General features: G+C 43.7%; 2 protein-coding genes across 2 annotated transcripts; both read left to right on the plus strand.

Moving 5' to 3' along the window:
* On the plus strand, positions 1–5,282 carry mbd3b (methyl-CpG binding domain protein 3b). Its single transcript, XM_080505842.1, has 7 exons — positions 1–317; positions 1,345–1,504; positions 2,208–2,345; positions 2,571–2,661; positions 2,756–2,933; positions 3,658–3,810; positions 4,027–5,282. Exons 1-6 carry the CDS (start codon positions 208–210, stop codon positions 3,803–3,805), a joined length of 825 nt encoding a protein of 274 aa, XP_080361968.1. The 5' UTR covers positions 1–207; the 3' UTR covers positions 3,806–3,810; positions 4,027–5,282.
* A 789-nt stretch (positions 5,283–6,071) lies between these two features.
* On the plus strand, positions 6,072–19,158 carry LOC308137526 (unconventional myosin-Va; the record flags this gene model as incomplete). Its single annotated transcript, XM_080506279.1, has 34 exons — positions 6,072–6,098; positions 6,847–6,957; positions 7,098–7,266; positions 7,829–8,130; positions 8,209–8,352; positions 8,448–8,529; positions 8,646–8,753; positions 9,118–9,230; positions 9,324–9,592; positions 9,691–9,772; positions 10,402–10,542; positions 10,695–10,826; positions 10,912–10,995; positions 11,088–11,201; positions 11,303–11,400; positions 11,492–11,578; positions 11,774–12,094; positions 13,047–13,203; positions 13,407–13,646; positions 13,764–13,973; positions 14,085–14,178; positions 14,264–14,412; positions 14,510–14,728; positions 14,837–14,937; positions 15,031–15,145; positions 15,385–15,490; positions 15,913–16,035; positions 16,209–16,360; positions 16,534–16,623; positions 17,184–17,316; positions 17,399–17,696; positions 18,543–18,717; positions 18,826–18,906; positions 18,997–19,158. 34 exons carry the CDS (start codon positions 6,072–6,074, stop codon positions 19,156–19,158), a joined length of 4,989 nt encoding a protein of 1,662 aa, XP_080362405.1.
* Positions 19,159–20,101: the final 943 nt, after the last annotated feature.

A 20,101-nucleotide genomic window follows, 5' to 3' on the forward strand; every position in this document is an offset into this window, starting at 1 on the left:
GTGGCTCGCGCAGGGAGATCCCATTACTGAGGGAGGACGCGTGTTGTAACATGGTCGAAACAAAAGCGTAAAGAAGCGACTGGCCGCCAACCCCACCAAAAACAACAACAACAACAACAAAAAACAAACTCGGCCCGGCTCCCCGTTAACCCAGTCTGCTATCCGTAGCGAGTTTTAGTGGATCTTAGAGAGCGACTCGCGTGGGAAATGGAGAAGAAAAGGTGGGATTGCACTGCTCTCCCCAAAGGCTGGAAAATGGAAGAAGTGACCAGAAAGTCGGGTTTGTCAGCTGGAAAAAGCGATGTCTATTATTTTAGGTACTAAAAACCAAAGAGGGCACGCAAAAAAACGTTACACACCGGAGTTATCGGCGGTTCGGGGGGGAGGGAGGGAGGGGGGGAGGGACGGCGGGCAGGAGCGGGGTAAAGTTTTTGGGATGAGGAGGGGAGGGTTTGTTGGCGGCGGGGCGACAAGGCCAGCCGGGCCGTGTGTGTGTGTTGCTCGGCGGGGGGGGAGCCGCGCGGCCCGGGGCCTCCTGCTCCACGAGGGCCCCGGCGTAATCTCGGTTAATATGCTCTTGTGATCATTTTTCCCCCCCATTGAAGTGAACCAACAACGCCAGATTTGTTCTCATTTAAGCAGAGGAGAAGAGCAAGATGAGGATCAGAGGCAAGAGAGGGGGGAGGCGGGTCGGTTGTATAGTTTGTGGTAGGCTGACTGTACAATCCTCCTGCTGTTGACTGTGGTGTTTGAGCTGTTGCGATACATCTGCATGAGTTACGAAGCACGTATCCACCCGCAGCTGTTTCTTTTGTTGACCATCGCTCCGGCTCCCCGGGATGTTGTCGCTCCTTCAAAGTCGAGCTACAATGTTTCCATTTTCGAAACATTTGATCAGTGTTGCCATTTCCTCCCCCACCGACTCGTGCAGGTTCTACTTTCAGAGCTGTGTTGTGAAACTCACTCAGATGTGGTTGATTTCTTCCTCATTTCACCTGAATTTTGTGCAGCTTTCAGTACGACAGGGTGGGGGTGGGTGGGTGGGGGTGGGAGGTGGGGGCTTGGGTGGAGTGCATTCATTTCACAAAGTGTTGGTAATGTGGTTTCACTGTCGTTGCTCATTTGGATGTCTACGTGTTTCGTGTTTTCCAGGCTGTTGCATGTTGTGGTTGTCCGTGTACCTTTCAGTCTGCCTTGTTGACCCGTTTGTGTTTGTGTATCTTTCTTTCTGTGTTTGTTGTTTTTTTTTGTTTCGTTTTCGTCTGCCGTGTTTCCTTTCTTGTGTGTTTGTACTTTGTAAGAGATTGATTAATTGTGTTTCTTCGTGTTTCCACCTGCCTTCAGTCCATCGGGGAAGAAGTTTCGGAGCAAGCCTCAGCTAGCCCGTTACCTTGGTAACCAGATGGACCTCAGCTCCTTTGATTTCCGTACGGGGAAGATGCTAATGAGCAAGCTGAACAAGAACCGACAGAGACTGCGATATGATAACAACAACCAGAACAAGGTGACACAAACCAATACATAATGACCAATATCTTCCTGTACAAGACTCGCGAGGTATACTGATACCGAGGCCACATTTACACATACCTGGGTTTTTACAGAAACTTTCTTCACCCCTCGACATTTATTAACAAATCTTCATTGACACAGACTCGCATATATATACCTGGTTGAGAGCTGCTATGAGCATGCCAAACCTGTAGGGGGCAGTGTAGCAAGAAGCATGAGGTCTTGATAGCCAATCACAATCCTGGAAAAAACACAACTTCACAAATTGGGATGTAAATCTCTGACGACCTCACTTCAGATGGAATCGGAGACAGAGTTTCTCTAAGTTTCCACTATGGCCGGAGTTTTCAGGAATCATCGTTTTTGGTGACTCATAGCTGCGTTTATGTGTAAATGCACGGCCCAAATACAGAGAAATATCACAGTTTTTTAAAAAACCTGGGTACATGTAAACGTGGCCTATCGACTTTACTGTCACAAATCGCGAGATTGAAATCTGTAGCTCAGAAAGGTTCAGTTAACTTAAAAAAAAACACACATCCACTGCTATGAAAAACATCTTGTCCATTTTGTAAAGCATAGTATTTATTTCTTGTGAACTTTATAACACATATAATTGTCTCTGTACTTCTCAGCAGAGCTGGCATAAGGCCTTTATAACCTGCGTCATGCTGTTTCTTGCCCTTATTTTTCAGGGCAAGCCTGACTTGAACACATCGCTCCCAGTCAGACAGACGGCCTCCATCTTCAAGCAGCCGGTTACCAAAGTCACCAACCATCCCAACAACAAGGTGAAGACGGATCCTCAGAAAGCCGTGGACCAGCCCAGACAGGTGAGTTCACACGGCCGCAAACCAGAAAGGCTTGTTAAGTCGTACTCCGGCTTGTAGTATCACGTCAATTAAAGGGTACACAAAGTGAACACAGTGTTTACCCGAGAAACTGGATGAACCAGGATTCAATTTAGTACGTCGGTTGTGGAATTGTTTGCTCTCCTGGAAGCTGCACTGGATCGTTGTTCATTTGCGTTTGGTTAAAGCCCTTGTGTTTGTCCTCAGCTGTTTTGGGAGAAGAAACTCAGTGGTCTTAATGCTTATGACCTCGCAGAGGAGCTGGTAAAAACAATGGAACTGCCTAAAGGTCTGCAAGGTAACAGCTGGCAAAAAAAAAAAAAAACACTGTTCGATAAACTGACGTGGTGGTATTTTCCTCCCGTATATAACCACCCCGTTGCTCCTCTCAGGTGTCGGTCCGGGCTGCACGGACAAAACTCTCCTTTCGGCCATAGCGAGCGCCCTGCACACCAGCGCCGCTCCCATCACGGGGCAGCTGTCGGCGGCCGTGGAGAAGAACCCGGGAGTGTGGCTCAATACTGCACAGCCACTGTGCAAGGCCTTCATAGTCACAGACGAAGACATCAGGTGAGAGGTCGTAAACAGTATGCTGATGCCTGATAACTCTGACCGGCGAGCCCGTATCTCTGGCTCCTCCGATATCGGTGATGTATGCCGCACTGAAGGGAAAGCGATGCAAACTGGCAGCATTCAGACTTCAATTAAATTACAACACTTATCCATGCAATCTCAGCAGACTAAATCGGGTGTGACACGTGTAAATGCTGCCCTGACACCGCGTTGTACATTGTTTGTTTTGGTTTTTTTTTTTTGCGGATTAGACTGATATTTGTCAGCACGCTTGCCTGTGAAACAATCGTGCCGCTTGCAGATCTCGCTGCGATCTCCCCTCTTGTGTTTTCAAAACAGGAAATAACAGCTCAGGCACAGGGAACCATGCCACGTCTGTTATCTGCTTTGCCAGTTCCTGTGATATTTGGCTCTCCACGTATACACGGAAACACAATGTAATCCATAAAAGGGGGTTGAAAGCAAGTTAAAATGAACGCGACTGCCAAATCTCAAGTTGAGCCTGCCGCTTTTTGCCATCTCTTGTGTGCACGATGTGCCCGGCAGATTTGATTCCGTTTGAATTTCCAGTTCGTAACGAGTGACCCCTGATCACTGTAAAAAAAACAAAACAAAAAAAAAACCCAACAGAACCGTACCATCTGCTCTGTGCTGACTCAGTGGCTGTTATGGGCAGCTGTAACGGCCAACTGTAACCGCTTCCTGTTGTGTTTGTGTGTAGGAAGCAGGAGGAGCTGGTGTACAGTGTGAGGAAAAGGCTGGAGGAGGCGCTCATGGCTGATATGCTGGCCCACGTCGAGGAGGCCGCCGGCGAGGGAGAGGCTCTGAAAGACGAGGGCAACAGCAGCGAAGACGTGGAGAACGTATAGCACAGGTCGGTGGAAGTGTCGGCAGTTCACAGCCTGTGGGGGAGACGTACATAAATATCCTTAGATATAAATTCAAAGCGCTTCTGCATATTATAAAGCCGGTCATAGTTTTGATTAATTGAACATAATAACTTAGAAAGTCTGGTTAAAAATGCGATTCTTGGTCCAGAGCCTTGAACAAATTGATTTAATTTTGCGTGTTGCTACTTTCTTTGTTGCAGGTTTCTACGGCGTTCCGATGTTCTTGTTCGCCTGCACACTCCAGACCGTGAACAGTACGACACCCCCTGGCAGTCCTGCCCTGAAGAACTGCCCCTCCCCCCACCCCCTCAATTCAAACCTGAACCAGACTTCTTCCAGTGCAACTTAAAGAGTTTTTCCTTCACCTGAGAGAAGAAAAGCAAATCATGTCTGAAACGCACCCATTCATAACAAACTCCACTGGATGGGACTCCTCGATTGAATTCCTGAGCCCCATTCTTTTTTTTTTTTTAAACGAGAACATTGAAAAAAAAATGTAATGAATTTTTAATTCAACAGACCATGGATTCATATTTCAGCGTTGGGTGATAATTTTATACTGAATGGGTTTGTAGTTTTTACGACAATCACCTCAAATCCAAATGTCAAGATCTTATTCCTGAGGCTGACTGGGAATGAATGTTTTGTAAGTTTGGCTTCTATATTTTTAAATGAAATTTTTTTTTTCTTTTTCCAACACACCGTTAATAATGTATCGTCTGTTCTGGTGGAAGAGCTGAATTACGTTGGTCTTAGTGCCAACCTGTGGGCGGCTGGTGTTGCTAATGTGTATGGTGTAGTTTTAAGATTGTGTGTATCTATTGGTGTGCACAGAGTCAACTTTCTATTGTTGTAATTTCAAGGAAATATTATCTTTCATGTCGGTTGTGTTGTACTATGAGCTGTGTTCAATATTGACCAAAGCAGAGATGTGTCATTTTCAAAAGGATTTTTAAGGTTCCCGACTTTCTCCCTCTGTAATTTGATCCCGCTGTTATTCGGCTGAACAGTTAGAAAACTATAAAAGTGATTCCGAAATGACGTTAACCCTCGGTTGGTTGTACAGTTGTTGAGAGAATAATGACCCGTTACTGTTCAATATAGGTGCTCACCGATGTTCTGAGACGTTGGTCTTCAAGTCTTTGTTCTTGTCGCAGCTTCAGGTCATGTTTTCATTTTTGTTCATCTGTTCATGTTGCCACACGAACTGCCTCCGTTGTAAACCTACGCACAACAACAATGACGCAGTAAAAAAATCACAGTTGAACATTCGTTTTGATGTCTTCATTTAATTTCTAAGAAAAAAAAAAGAATTTTTTTGGTTGTATTTTTTAATTCCCGTTATATGAATATTCTAACCCAATAAAATCATTGGATTCTCCCAACAATATCAGCAGGCTGATCGCGGCACAGAATGTGATTGTATTACTTATTAAAATACATCAATGTGACTGTCTTCCCACAGTGTTTGGTGTTCAATTTCTGACATTTCAGTGAGTTACGGTGAGTCAATGGCTTCTAAATTTAATACAACTTGTTAAGCGTGCTGGCAGTCTGAGTGGGAGACGGCGTTCACACAGGAAGTCTGGTGGAGGTGAACATGACCAATGCTTCTCTTTGAATCTGGTTAATAAAGTAGGAATTGAGGTCCTTTAAATTGGGATTAAAGTCTTGTCAGTCTGTTTTATATCTGATGGTGAACCTTCATGGAGCCCTGCAGGTAATTTCCCATTTCACCAATATCATTTACCTATTTGTTAAGCACATCCATACAATGTACTTTTTATATTTTAAAAAATCCCCTACCTTAAAATACTGCTGAGCCTGCTGACTTGGAGCACCTGTTGCATCTTATTTGACATCACATCAATTGTTTCGATGAGCCCTTGAAACATAAATGTGCAGACAATGGTGACCCGATCATAATCAGCTGACACTTCCTGTTGTTTGGACACGTGATTTGACATGGTGAGACTGACAATGTACAGCAGTGTTTCTTTAAAGAGAGCCCCTGCAAAGCTGTCTTTATTAGAAATACTGCTCAACCAATCACAGCATTCCACTGCAGATTAACAGTTAACCTGCCTTTATGTGAACCTGGACAAAGTGCAAGACATCGGCAGCTGGATGAGAAGCAGCTCTGCAGAGAAAGGGAAGGCACAGACTGTTCCTTGCAGGGACTGAGAGATGTTACCTGGCATGTAATTATAAATAATGTCACCTCGCACACTCTAAAGAATTAAAGATGACAACCCTGGAATTATACAGCAAGGTAAGACTGACTGTTGAATTTCTAAATAGATACTATTTTATTAACGATATAGCTAACTTTAGAACATGATTTTTTTTAGTTTTAGTTTCTTTTTATGGTAAAATAAAAGCTTAAAGTAGTTAAAATAAACAAAAACAATAACACATTGCTCATGTTGCTTGTATAATAGTGCATTTGTTTATATGCTGAGCAAGGACATTTTCAGAAAAATAGTTTCAATGCATAAATGACAACAATTTCCAATGTGTACATGCTTCTCTCTTTTTACAATGACGACAGACCTGTTATATATTTGTGAAAAATGATCGGTGAAATCTGTTTCTCAAATCGTGAACATTAACACTTATTTCTGAAATGATCTGATTGCCAATAAATGATCTTCAAATTCTCGCTAGATTGGAAATGATCTGTAAAATATACACGCGTACAACTGAATTAGTGAATTAGGCTTGTTGGTGGTAAATCATGACAAATCCATGGATACGGTTTTAGTTTTCGAGAGAGGATGACCAATGTTAATTTTTAACACAGTTTAGGAGCCTTTTATGCTGATGGGTGAAAAATGACTCAACTGGGTTTGGCCAGGAAGTGTAACGGCCACTTGAGTGGTGCTTAAGGAAATTACACATTGTGTAATGAGATCTCTCTGACCAAATAAATTTGGATTTATTATGCTCATCGATGCAGTTTTAATCTTTGTGGTTATGATTCAGTTTTGACTTTTACCCACGTTGTTTTCCTGTGCAAGGGGGCGAGCGTGTGGGTTCCTGACCCGGAAGCAGTCTGGGTTTCAGCCCAGCTCCTCAGTGACTACAAGCCTGGAGAGAAACAGCTGCTGCTTCAGCTCTCCAATGGAAATGTAAGACACAAAGGTTGACGTGAACATCAACCGTCCTATTGAAAAGACGCAACTTTCTAAATTCAAATCACCTCACTGGTTATTATGTAGAATCCGTGTTTGCCAATTCAAAGATGGCTCACCTTCACCTCCATCGACAGGAGGTCCGTTACCCTGTGAGCTGCCCCACTGATCTCCCCCCTTTGGGGAACCCTGACATCTTGGAGGGCGAGAATGATCTCACAGCTCTAAGCTTTCTCCATGAGCCTGCTGTGCTTCATAACCTCCGGGTTCGATTCCTCGACTACAACAGCATCTACACTTACTGCGGTGAGCGCTCTCGGGATGGCTGATGGCAAATGTCAAAGGAAGACGACAAGAAACGTCACGCGGGAGGAGGCATCTGTCCGGCTCCTCGTGAGATTCAGCAAAATGAGGCAGGAGACCAAGGGTTTTTAGATGGCAACAAGAAGATTCTCCATTCTGCCTCTTTGTGTCTCTGTAGCCTTGTTATAAGGTTTAAATATGTGATGTAGAACGTCAGCGATCAAGACGAGGAGCCAGCTCCCTCACAGACACACTGCCACTCTGTAAAAGCTGTTTTAGGTGTAGTGGCAGAATCTATGAGAAATGAATGTCACTCCGGTTTTTAGAGCAGTTTTGATACACGATTGTTCTCTGCCTTAAACATGACTTTGAAATGAGCATAGTTTTAGTAAATAATGATCAAATATATAAAATGTTACAGATTACGAATGCGGATTTGTTGTTAGGACGAGCGTAGAGGAAAAAAGCTGCACGATTGATGAGAAAATGTTTATCCAGTTAAAAGGAGTGATAATGTAGGATACTTCTTCTGTATTTGTTTACTTTCTCTGTCCTGTCCATTCAGGTATTGTGTTGGTTGCGATCAATCCTTATGACCATCTTCCCATATACGGAGAGGAAGTGATTGACGCTTACAGCGGTCAGGACATGACCGACATGGAGCCTCACATCTTCTCTGTTGCCGAGGAGGCTTACTGCACCATGACCAGAGAGGAGAAGAACCAGTCGATCATCATCAGCGGGGAGTCGGGCTCGGGGAAAACCGTCTCAGCCAAGTTCACCATGCGATACTTTGCGGTGGTTGGTGGAGCGTCGCAGCAGACCAGCGTGGAGGAGAGAGTTCTGGCCTCGAACCCAATCATGGAGGTAAAACTCCCCTCATAATGTTACAGACATGGACACAGAGACTGAGTCACTTTTTTTTTCTTTTTTTTCTGTTTGCAGTCAATTGGAAATGCCAAAACCACCCGGAATGACAACAGCAGTCGTTTTGGGAAGTACATTGAGATCGGATTTGGCGGAAACGGCGACATAATTGGGGCAAACATGAGGACGTATCTCTTGGAAAAGTCGAGGGTCGTCTTCCAGGTAACGTTTCAATAACTACCCTGTCTTGTTACTGTCACAAATATCTTCTAGTGTAATATTAACATTCTCAACTGGTGCTTATATGTTTATGAAAGGCGTCAGCAGAGAGAAACTACCACATCTTCTACCAGCTGTGTGCATCCAGAGATCTGCCTGAAATGAGGTCCCTCAAGTTGGGTGAGGCTCAGTTTTTGACAACCTTTAAAGTTTTTAACTTTCAAACTTCCCGTGTCCAATTGTATATTTTCTAGCCGTGCATGTAGTCTGAGGGAGAAGTGTCTCGTTTTCCCCAGATGGACCTGAGTGTTTTCGCTACACCAACCAGGGAGGAGAGCTGCAGATACCTGGGACTGACGATGTGGCCGACCTGGAGCGCACACGCAATGCCTTCACTATTCTCGGTAGATGAACACGAACACATGTACCTTAAACATAGTCGGAGAATTGACTGCCATAACCAGATGTAACAGAAAATACTCTAACCTCAACTGTAACCACTCCTACCTCGACTTTAGTCTCACGTTAAAACATGTCTCTGTATAAAACCATTTTTTTTCCCTTTATGAGAAATTTGATTTGATGTCAAATCTAAATTGGGTGGATATAATATAATGGATCCGATAAAACTAAAACTGATTTAAATTGAATCGGGCTTCCCTCAAGGACATTCCCCATGTTGTGTCTTAAATCAGATGTCAGTCTCCAAAGTGCATGCACAGACTTCAAAACAAAACTTTCCTCTCATTGGGTGTGTGGACATTTCAGGTGTGCAGGTTGACCAACAGCTGGAGCTCTTCAGGATCATGTCAGCGATTCTGCACCTGGGTAACGTCAACATCCGAGCCAGCGGGAGAAGTTCTGACAGGAGTTATATTGATGTAATAGAGTCTCACTCTTTGTGTTTTATCAGCTTTCGTCAAATGTCCTTTGCATTGCATTACAGTATTCCGTTGGTGGGTTTCTCTTCTCAGGCCGATGACCGCTCGCTGGCCATCTTCTCCAAGCTTCTCGGGGTTGAGGGATCTCAGATGGCTCACTGGCTGTGCCATCGCAGGTTGACCGTAGGAGGAGAAATGCTGGTGAAGCCCATGACCGGTCAGCAAGCGGTGGAAGCAAGAGATGCGCTTGCGAAGCATATCTACGGTCAGCTCTTTACATGGACAGTGCAGAGGCTCAACTCCGCCCTGCGCACCCAGAGAGGACGGGCCAAGTCTTTCATAGGGGTGTTGGATATCTATGGGTGAGTGCAAGCGCTCTGTCTGTGTCCGTTTTACATGTTTGATAATATGTTTGGAGTTTTGTCAAGGTAGACTGATGCATTTCTCCCTTCTGTTGCAGATTTGAAACCTTTGAGCGGAACAGTTTTGAGCAGTTCTGTATAAATTACGCCAACGAAAAGCTGCAGCAGCAATTCAACAGAGTGAGTCATGTGATGGACAAAGATGTTTCATGCATGTATTTGTGTTAACTGTCACACATTGAGCTACTTTTATGCTTTGCACAAGCCGCCATTCTCAAACTGTGGTACACGTGAGCTCCTTCTAGTGGTCGATGGAACCAAGACATATATATCTAGTTATTAACAAAATGTCTTTGAAAATATATAGAATTATCAAAATAGTATTAAACTTTGAGTGAAAACACATAAAAGATATTAGATTTATATTTGAAATAAGTGTATGAGTCGATGATCGGTCCAAGGCTAATGGTGTAAGCCTGCGCTGCTGTAAGTTCAGGTCAGTCATAATGGTTGACGGCTTAATATTTTCTCAGGTGGTACACACTGAAAAGTAGGACAAGCACTGGTTTAGAATGTTTGAAATGTTCTAAAATGTGTGACAGTTATAGAATGTGAGACAGTTCTAAAGGTCAGTCATAATAAATATATATATATATAAAATCCATTTGTGTATATTGTTTATATATGTACTATATGAACAGTGTTTGTGTATATACATGTAATGTATTTAATCTTTGAGTGTTTTAAAATTTTGCATACTGTTATAAGAATAACTGGGAATTTAAATTTACATTCATGTTTCTGTGTAGCACGTGTTCCACCTGGAGCAGGAGGAGTACATCAGAGAGGAGCTGGCCTGGAGCAGGATCGAGTTCAGTGACAATCAGCAGTGCATCAACCTCATCGAGGGACAACTGGGCATGTTGGACCTGCTCGATGAGGAGTGCAGGGTCGGTCGGATTATTGCCTTTTCACACATCCTGAAATGGTCTTTCTATAGATCTCCACTTTTGGAACTGTTTGAAGTCACAGTGATTCAGTGGTAATGAAATATGCTTTCTGAACTTCTTGTGATCCTTTTTTTTCTTTCTGATTGATCCAGATGCCCAAAGGTTCAGATGAGAACTGGGTGCACAAGCTTTACGACCAGCACCTGACCAGCACGCCTCATCCCCACTTCCAAAAACCACGCATGTCCACCAGCGCCTTCATTGTTCTGCATTTTGCTGACACGGTGCCGTTTAGCATATTGAGTTCTTTGGTAAGCTTTCAGACAATCTGACAGCAGGTTTGCACTGACGTTTGTTTTTCCTCGTCAGGTGCAATATGAATGCGAGGGCTTTTTAGACAAGAATCGAGACACGGTATTTGAGGAGCTCATTAACATTCTCAAAGCAAGTCAGGTAGAGTACATGTGTGCAAATCATTACAACTTTGACGTACTCACTTCGAGTCCATAGTGTTGAGGGTGCCTTTGTATCTGTGTGGGCTCCAGTCTGAGCTGGTGGCTGAGTTGTTTCAGCAGCTGGGAAATGTCCCTTCTGTCATTGGAAGCGTCCGCTCAGGAAAGAGAACCACCAGGGAGCATAAGCTGACCGTGGGCTTCCAGGTGATTTTACATTTTTTTTCAGTCGTACCTGGTTTAATTTCCAATTGTGTCAAATTCCCACGTCGCGTTTGACATCATCGTACTTCGTTTTTGTTTGTCAGTTCCGTCAGTCTTTGCAGATGTTAATGGACAATCTCAACAGCACCACCCCTCACTATGTGCGCTGCATCAAACCCAACGACCTCAAAGAGCCTTTTATGTGAGACAGATTATGACTTTCCTTCACAGTAAATGTCTATTGGGTTGTTATGTTTTTTTTTTCTTCCTTAAATATATTTTCCCTTCATTAGGTTTGACCCCAAGAGGGCCGTCCAGCAGCTCAGAGCCTGTGGGGTCCTGGAGACCATTCGTATCAGCGCTGCAGGTTACCCATCCAGGTGCTGAACCTTTCCATTGACGTTCCATCTTACTTCCATCAATGTCTTATAAGAACAGAGTGGACTCAGAAGGTCATGAAAAGAAGACTTGAGAATGACTTTGGCAATCAGAAAATCTACTGTTGCGTCTTGAAAACTGCCGCGAAAACAAACTCACTACCTTGACAGAAATATCAACATTCTCTGTGTATGCAGGTGGACCTATGAGGAGTTTTTCTTCAGGTATCGGGTTCTTCTTCATGGTCCTCAGAGGCTGGACCAGGCCTCAGCCTTGTGCAGAAAGGCTCTGCCTCACCTCATCACAGACCCAGACCAGTACTGCTTTGGAAAGACCAAAGTGTTTTTCCGGGCGGGTCAGGTGGCTCTGCTGGAGAAGCTGAGAGCAGAGAGGCTGCATGTTGCCGCTGTGATCATGCAGAGCAGAATCAGAGGCTGGCTGGCCCGGATCAGATACACCAAGATCCTCTGGGCGACTGTTACCTTGCAGAGATACAGCCGAGGAGCCCTGGCCAGACGGTGAGGAAAGAAATCTGTTGTTGTCTGTTTGTGTTTATTCTGTGTTCATGCCCCAAATATAACAAGATGATCTGCAATGTAAAGTAAAAACACTGCTGACATCGTATCTTGTTGTTTCTTCTAATACTTTGTAACTGTGAATGTTTGTCAAGATTCAGAGCAGATAGAACCTTCAGTGAAGTCGATTGTTTACTTTTCTATTGTATGTATTTGAATTCATCCTGAGAAACTTTGAAAGCATTTTACACTGCACTGTTGTCTTTTTTAGTCAATGAAAATAGTGTCTGTTCTTTGCATAAACAGCAGTTTCCTAAATGACCTTAAGAAACTTTTGATGTATAGCAGAGAATTAAAGATTTAAATATTTATATAACTATTAGAACTTCATCATTTTGATTCACCACATTATATATCATTTGTTCTAATTTTAGATTAAAGCACCAGACCGTTATGAACGAAATCTGACATAAAACTTCACAGAGAAGTCCTCTGTACTGCTTCTATCCTGCTCGGGGTCGAGGAGTGCGGGAGCTGAGCCCAGCTCACGATGGACGAGGGCAGCGTACACATGGACAGGCTGCCAGTCCATCAAGGAGTGATCAAATTAAATCATTAACATGTGAAAGTAAAGTTAATCTGTGACTCAATTAGCACATTAGTCCGGAGCAAGAATGCCACCTCAGAAAACAAATACCACAGGAACATGAACTGGTTTAACTTTCAAATTAGTAATTGATTGTTAACAAATAAAGCAAAAACATTGTGATGTTTTGGTTATGAAATTGCTGTTTAATCAATTCGATGTTTTCCTATTGAAACTGTGTCGTACTGGCCAGGGAATGAATTGATGACCCCTGGTTTACATAATAATTAATCTAACAAGAAAAACAACTTCACCATGGACCTGATTGAATATTCTGACGTAACTCGTGTCTCTGTCACATGTCGACAGACTGGCTCTGACCTTACGCCACACCAAAGCCGCTCTGGTTCTCCAGAAGACCTACCGCATGGTGATGGTCAGACAGCTGTTCCTCATGATCCGACAGGCGACCATCATCATCCAAGCATTCACAAGAGGCACGATAGTACGCCGCAGATACAGAGAGGTACGTATTTATTTTGCCTGATTTTTCAAATATTACTTCCACCTATCTTTGATATTGTCTTTGATATTGTCTTTGATATTGTCTTATGCAGTTTCTCGTGAAACTGTCGGGACAGTAATTAATAATCGGTAATGAATAGTTCACTTGACATCTAAGTACATTACGATTATTGATCCGAAACAAACCCTGCACCTATTTCTCAGTTATTGTCCGAGAGGGCTGCCGTGCTGCTGCAGGCCAGAGTACGTGGGTGGTTGGCGAGGCAGGCGTACAGGCGGGTGCGTGCGGCGGTGGTGTTCATGCAGTGCTGCGTGCGCCGCAGCGCCGCCAGGAGAGAGCTGCTTCAACTCAAGACCGAGGCCCGCTCCGTGCAGAAGTACCGAGAGCTCAACAAGGGCATGGAGGTCAAACTGATGCAACTGCAACTGAAAGCAGACCAGGGGGTAGGTGGTGGTCGCAGAGGGATCGAATGTTTTCAAGTCTTAACAAGGAGGAAGATCTCTCGTCTTTTCTCCCTTCAAGTTTCCTCTTGACGTGATTATTCTCTTACCTTCATCCAGGCCAGGGAGGGCGCCGCTTTGAAAGAGACCCTGAATGCAGAACGAGGGTTGCGAAGTGCTGAACTGGAGGCTCTGAAGACGACCATACAGAAACTAGAGTGTCAGATACAGGAGAGGCCTCAGCCTCAACCAGCCATCAGTGAGAAGGAGGTGGAGGAACGGAGGCGAGCAGAGGAGAAAGCTGCTCAGGAGATACTTCAGCTGACACAAGTAAGTTTCTGAACTCCCTGCTCTCTCTTTTCCTTCGTCTTCAGCTGAATATTCGTGGCATTCAAGGATTTTTTTGACTCACTTATTTACCGCCTCTATTGTCCTTCAAAGGAGCTGCAAGTACTGCAGAAAGAAAAGGACAGCCTTAACAAAGAGAAAGAAGATCTCTCTGCCTGTCTGCTGGAACAAGAAAAAGCACAAGAAGGTGGCCTTGCGCTTTATCTGAATGACTCTGTCTGTCTTTGTGTATCTCATGACTCTTAATTTTCATCGTTTCTTTGTGTGCACAGAGACTGTGAATCAGACCGTGTCCAAGGCAAGTGCAGCTCTTCAGGCAGATCTGGATGAGGAGAGGAGAAAGTACCAGGGCCTCCTGAGAGACTTCACCAGACTGGAGCAGAGATACGACAACCTCAGGGAGATGAGTCTGCTCACAGAGGTTCAGTACTACAATTCAATACACATCCCAAACGCTTTTCCGGTTAAAATATGGAGTGCTTTTACTTGACGTGTTTGTATTCTCTTCCTCCACACAGCGAACCAAAGGCCACAGGAGGACTGACTCTGCTCAGAGTTTGAGCTTCGAGCCTCTCTCTCCCTCCCCGACTCCTCTCTCACCCCAGTCTCCCACCTCACTCCCCCTGTCACCTTTCGCATCTGCTCTCCCCTCCACAGAGCAAGTCCGCAGGGTCAGCGTGACATCGCCCTCGCTGGAGAGACAGTTCTCAGCATGGCCCTCAGATACATCCTCGATGGTTAGTAGATGTAAAGTTTACGGAAAGAAAAAAAAGACATTTTCTGAATAAAAAACCTCAAAATACAGGTTGAACAAATTCACATTGTTTGACTGTGTTTATGTTCAGGAGCATCTGATGGAGAAGATGGATGTTGTCAAAGACCCGGCCGTGAAGATGAAAGGAGAAGACCTGGCTCACGCCTACGATGCCGTACGAGTCGCCAACAAGTCAGTCGGTCTCTCGTTCCTGTCAGCACGTCCCTTTCTTCACCTGATTCATATGTGGTTACGCCGTTTGAGATCTCTCTGTTTGTGCTTCAGGTTCCTGGAGAATCAGCTGCGTAACCAGCGGAGTCAGTGGGAGGAGGAGATGGATGCGTTGAGGTGCCAGCTTGCCCAGGCCCTCTCAGGGTCTTCCACAGCTGCTCGGGGACAGGTACGGTGCTTCAGCAACAGCAAACCCCCCCCCCAAAAACAGTATTTTTGCATATTTGAATGTGTCATATAATTTCTTCCTGAGTTTGATCAACTCTTACTTTCCTATAACTGGACTCTGATCTTTGTAAAACTCTTGACAGTTGATTCCAGGGCCCGAACTGTAGTCGTTATCATTCATCTTTTATGACAACTGTGGCATCATTACACATGTAAATTTCCAATTTGTTTTTTTCAAAGCAGCTGCAGGAGCTGCTGGAGGCCCGTGAACACGAGTGTGTGAAGCTGAGGAGAGAGCTGAAGGAGCTGAGGAGCTCGGTCTCCTTTAGACGGCTGCTCACACAAGGTGGGACTTCAAAGTTCAACTTCGATTTCTCTCTGTGTGTTGAGAAAATCATGTAAGATTTTTGGTTTGTACCTTACGAAAACCAGACTTCTGTCTTGGTTGCAAAAACATTTAAGAAAACCAGAGCAGTGGCATTAAGTGGAAGGTTGCCAGTTTGCCAGACACTGAACCCTAAACTACTCCCAGCGGGTGGACTGAGTTCCTTGCATAGTAGCCACTTCTATTGGTGTGTGAAAGGGTGAATGTGATTAATAGTTTCACGCTTATGCGGTAGAAAAGGGCGACATAAGCAGAATCCATTTATCTTGAGAAAACCTCAACTTTCTTTTGCTACCTCTGCTTATTTATATTCAGTGTTTTTATGAGGTACTATGCAGTAGTTTGGGTTGACGTTTTTTTTTTTGTTTGTTTTCTTTTTATAGTTTTCCCGTCGGTTCTGTCCAGAGAGGACTCCTGTTCATCTCTGTTGAAGGCGGCAGCGCTCTCTGGTTTAATGGAATGTAAAAAAAGAGATGAACCTAAACTCCTCAAAAACCTCATCACAGGTGAGACTAATCTCTACATTTTCCATTCACCCCCCCAATCACACACAGATTTGTTGTGACGCTTCTAAGTATGATGTGACTTACAACCGACTTTCACTATAACAAACTCTAACCGACAAATATGACCGCCCTCGGTCACTCTGTCGCCGTCGTTTGTGTTTTCTGTGCCACAGACATCCGCGTTGACAGCGCCCTGTCACTGCCTCCTGGTCTTCCCGCCAGCGTGCTCTTTCTATGTATTCGCCACACTGACTGCAGTGGAGACCGAGATCGTGCCCGCTCGCTCTGTAGCGCCACTGTCACGGCGATGAAGACGGCCCTGAAGGTAACCTGAACCCCGAACCGCCTCAGTGCACCATATGGTCCAGGTCCATGCAGGAGGGCAGTTCACGACTTGTCAGGGTTGATGGCCACTTTTGAATCACTTGCCTGTCTGTTTTGACCTTCCATATATGCTTGTGCAACTTCAGAGTTCAGATTTTTTTTTTGTCTCTTCAGAAACATGTTAAGGATGTAGATATGTCAGCGCTGTGGCTGAAAAACATCTGTCTGCTGCACGATCTGTTGATCCATCATTCCCAAAAACAGGTATATCTATCTATCTATCTATCTATCTATCTATCTATCTATCTATCTATCTATCTATCTATCTATCTATCTATCTATCTATCTATCTATCTATCTATCTATCTATCTATCTATCTATCTATCTATCTATCTATCTATCTATCTAGAATGTTGTCAGTCCTAATCTCAACTTAAATCTCAATGTTGATTCTTATTTTTATATGATTTGTTTATATCTCACTGTAATTTCACACACACACACACACACACACACACACACACACACACACACACACACACACACACACACACACACACACACACACACACACACACACACACACACACACACACACACACACATATATATATATATTTTAAAGACAATCATTGTTACACTAAAAGGATTCATAAAAGATGATTTACGTAATGTCAGTGAATATTTCTCAGGTTTTTTATACAGTTTTCACTTTGAAGACAAGAGTTGAAACGATATTATTAGTTTAGATTTTAAATCACAAATGGTAACAAAGATTTCTGTGCATTTCCGTTGCTCTTTGAATATGTGGCTTCCTTTTCAGAACCTTGACTCAGATGACGTGGTTCCTCTTACGGCTGACATGAACGACTTGATCCGCAGCTTGAGTGACCTCAGTATCCAGGCCTACCAGCAGCTGCTCACGGTCACTGGAACTAAGCTTCAACCCATCATTGGTACCACCGCAGTGACGACAACTGATGATGCCCGATTGCACTCCTCTTTGTTCCCCTTACCTGCCCCCTCCTCCGTCCTCAGTCTCTGCTGTGATGGAAAGTGAGACGATCCCGAGTCTGTCCGGCTCTGCGGTGAAGCTGGGGATTTCCAGGAAGCGAGCGGGATCAGACCCCAGGCCCACAGGAGGGGATTCACCGACTATGGCGTCTGTTCTAAGAGAGCTGGGAGCCCTTTACACGGCCATGACCCACCAAGCCTTTCCCAGCACCCTGTTGGAACAGGCCTTCCACCAGCTCACCCACTACATCTGTGCGGCTTCATTCAACAGCATGCTGTTGAGGAAAGACATGTGCTGCCTGAGCCGTGGCTTGCAAATACGGTACAAACAAACACACCGTGATATATACAGCTGCAGCATCATGTTATTGATAAACCACACCCAAAAATACTTCACAAATATTCATACTTAAGTACTTTGTTCTTTCACATCACCGATGAATACGATGATTGCATATCTGATTTGTTTATCAGTTGTCTGTACATCATTCTATCTTTCTGCATTTCAGTCTGCTGGAGGTCAAAGGTTTTGATTAAACTGTGACGTCTCATGTTTTAAGTTTTGTTTCAGAAAACTCTAAATCAGGTCACACAATCCCCATGTCACCTGTGTTTTGATGACTGCAGCTTAGCCTCAATGTTCCCCGTTATGCAGTTTTTGAGGAAGCCTCACATGTATTATCTTTCTATCACATTCTTGCAATAACATATTTGCCACACATTCTGCATGTGACTGGATAGGCGATGAAGCTAAATGCAATCTTGGTTAAATGTCCAACTGTCCAACCAGAAGCGGTAATTCAACTATCACTGTTTATGTACTATAGCTATATTAATCTCGCCAGCAAAGTCATTTAGATAATATCAATGGCAGTGTATAACTTCTAACATTTAATATTAGTAGACAGCAGGTTAACACACAGTGGAATTCCAGTTCCGTGAGCTTGTTATAGTTCTAAAGAGAGATTTTGAACATCAGTTCATTGCAAAGCTGATGATGTTATGTGGAAGTTAAGTTAATTTGTCACCTCCTGTTGATGTTATTGCACTCATAAACATATTACTTTTCTTCAAATTAATCAGCATTGTTGGTTTCTCTCTGTGAAATTATGGTGTTGTATTTGCTGTGTTCTATAATGAAAGTTGAATCTCTCTCTCTCTTTCTCAGTTACAATGTCACCCTGCTGGAGGACTGGTTGCGGAGCCGTGGAGTGCAGGCAGGGGGCGCTGTTGCAACACTGGAGCCTCTCATCCAGGCTGCCCAGATTCTCCAAATGGGGAAAAAGACCGAGGAGAACGCACAGGCCATTGTTCAGACCTGCACCGCCCTTTCCAGCCAGCAGGTGGATCTGGTCATCTCTTTTTTCAAAAATTGATTTTAGACAAATCTGTAGTGAGCAATGGAGGTTTTTAAAGTACATTTCATCACCTGCCCTTTTTGTTCTGGTCAGATCGTTAAGATTTTGACCCTCTACACTCCTCACTGTGATCCCGATGAGAAAGTCACAGTAAATTTCCTTCGCACAATCCAGGTACTGTGAATGGCAGTGCATTTAAAAAAAAAAAAAAAATCTTTCTGCTTTTATAACAGGGTGTCTCATGTCAGTGGTTTCTCGTCTTAGGGGCTCCTCAAAGGTCATACTGACGGACAGCCTCGGCAGCTCCTCATGGACATCAGGAGAGAGTTTCCTGTCACCTTCCCCCATGTGCCTCCGCCCGTCCTCAGTGCTGAGCAGTTAGTCATCCCAGAGTCACTCAAGATTTCCTTTCTACACAGAGCTTGAAGACAGCAAATTGACTTCAATCCCGACTTCAGTCCTGAAAAAAAATATACTTTGCAAATAATTCTTGTGAATTTAAACCCACTCTCAGATGTTCTGCGGCACTAATGTTTTTAATCTTAGTGAATCTTTCATCACGCCACATTATCATTATGTTTGTGTGTCTTCTAACTGGAGTAATCACTACCAAGAGTAGTTTTCAAAGGGTGAGACGGGCCTCCCCTGGGGGCGCTAGAGAGCTTCAGGGGGGCGTGCATAAATGTCTGGGGAATGCCTTTTCCTTGTATGTTTGTCCCCCCCCCTTTTTTTTTGGAGAAAAATAATCCAATTAAAAATAATTAGGTGAAGTTAAAACGATCTAATTATCTTTGACATAATGTATTCTAAGTCCAAACTATTAAAAATATAAGATTTTATTAAAACAACCGAAGAGTAACAGTTGTGACAATGTCAGAACGTTTAAAGACTTGGCAGAGATTTCAAATCATGAGCATTTAACAAGCAAAAGAAAAGTAATGATTTTATTGTGCTGAATGCTTTTTATTACCTATGAATCCCAAGAGACTTCAAAAATAATTGGGAATGATGAAAAAAAAAAAAAACTGGCATTTAGACAAAAATGACCACTTGGCATGAGACAAATCATGTTGAGCAGAATTTGGGGGCAGAAATGTGTTTGAAGCTTTCAGAAAATTGAAAACTCCTACTTTACAGATGAATCATAGATTTGCTAATTATTAAGTATTACGATTACGTCAAAATCATTTGTGTAGTGAAAAAAAACCCTAAATGCTGCCCTGGAGCAGCACAGTTTGACAAAACAGGAAGTGATGACAAGCTGTCTTCATATTTTATTGGAAGCAGAAACACAATGAGACTGCGATCCCAGGAACATCAGCCCCAATAAGAACAACCATAATAAAAAAGAAAACCAAAAATTAGAAAC

The sequence above is a fragment of the Blennius ocellaris genome (genome assembly GCF_963422515.1).
Source record: "Blennius ocellaris genome assembly, chromosome: 12".
NCBI classification, from domain to species: Eukaryota; Metazoa; Chordata; class Actinopteri; order Blenniiformes; family Blenniidae; genus Blennius; species Blennius ocellaris.

Excerpts from the sequence above, each read along its gene's own strand:
- mbd3b (XM_080505842.1), top strand. The coding sequence starts at position 208 with ATGGAGAAGAAAAGGTGGGATTGCACTGCTCTCCCCAAAGGCTGGAAA. Across the intron at positions 318-1,344 it reads AGCGATGTCTATTATTTTAG|TCCATCGGGGAAGAAGTTTC; the intron begins GTACTAAAAACC and ends ACCTGCCTTCAG. Across the intron at positions 2,934-3,657 it reads GTCACAGACGAAGACATCAG|GAAGCAGGAGGAGCTGGTGT; the intron begins GTGAGAGGTCGT and ends GTTTGTGTGTAG.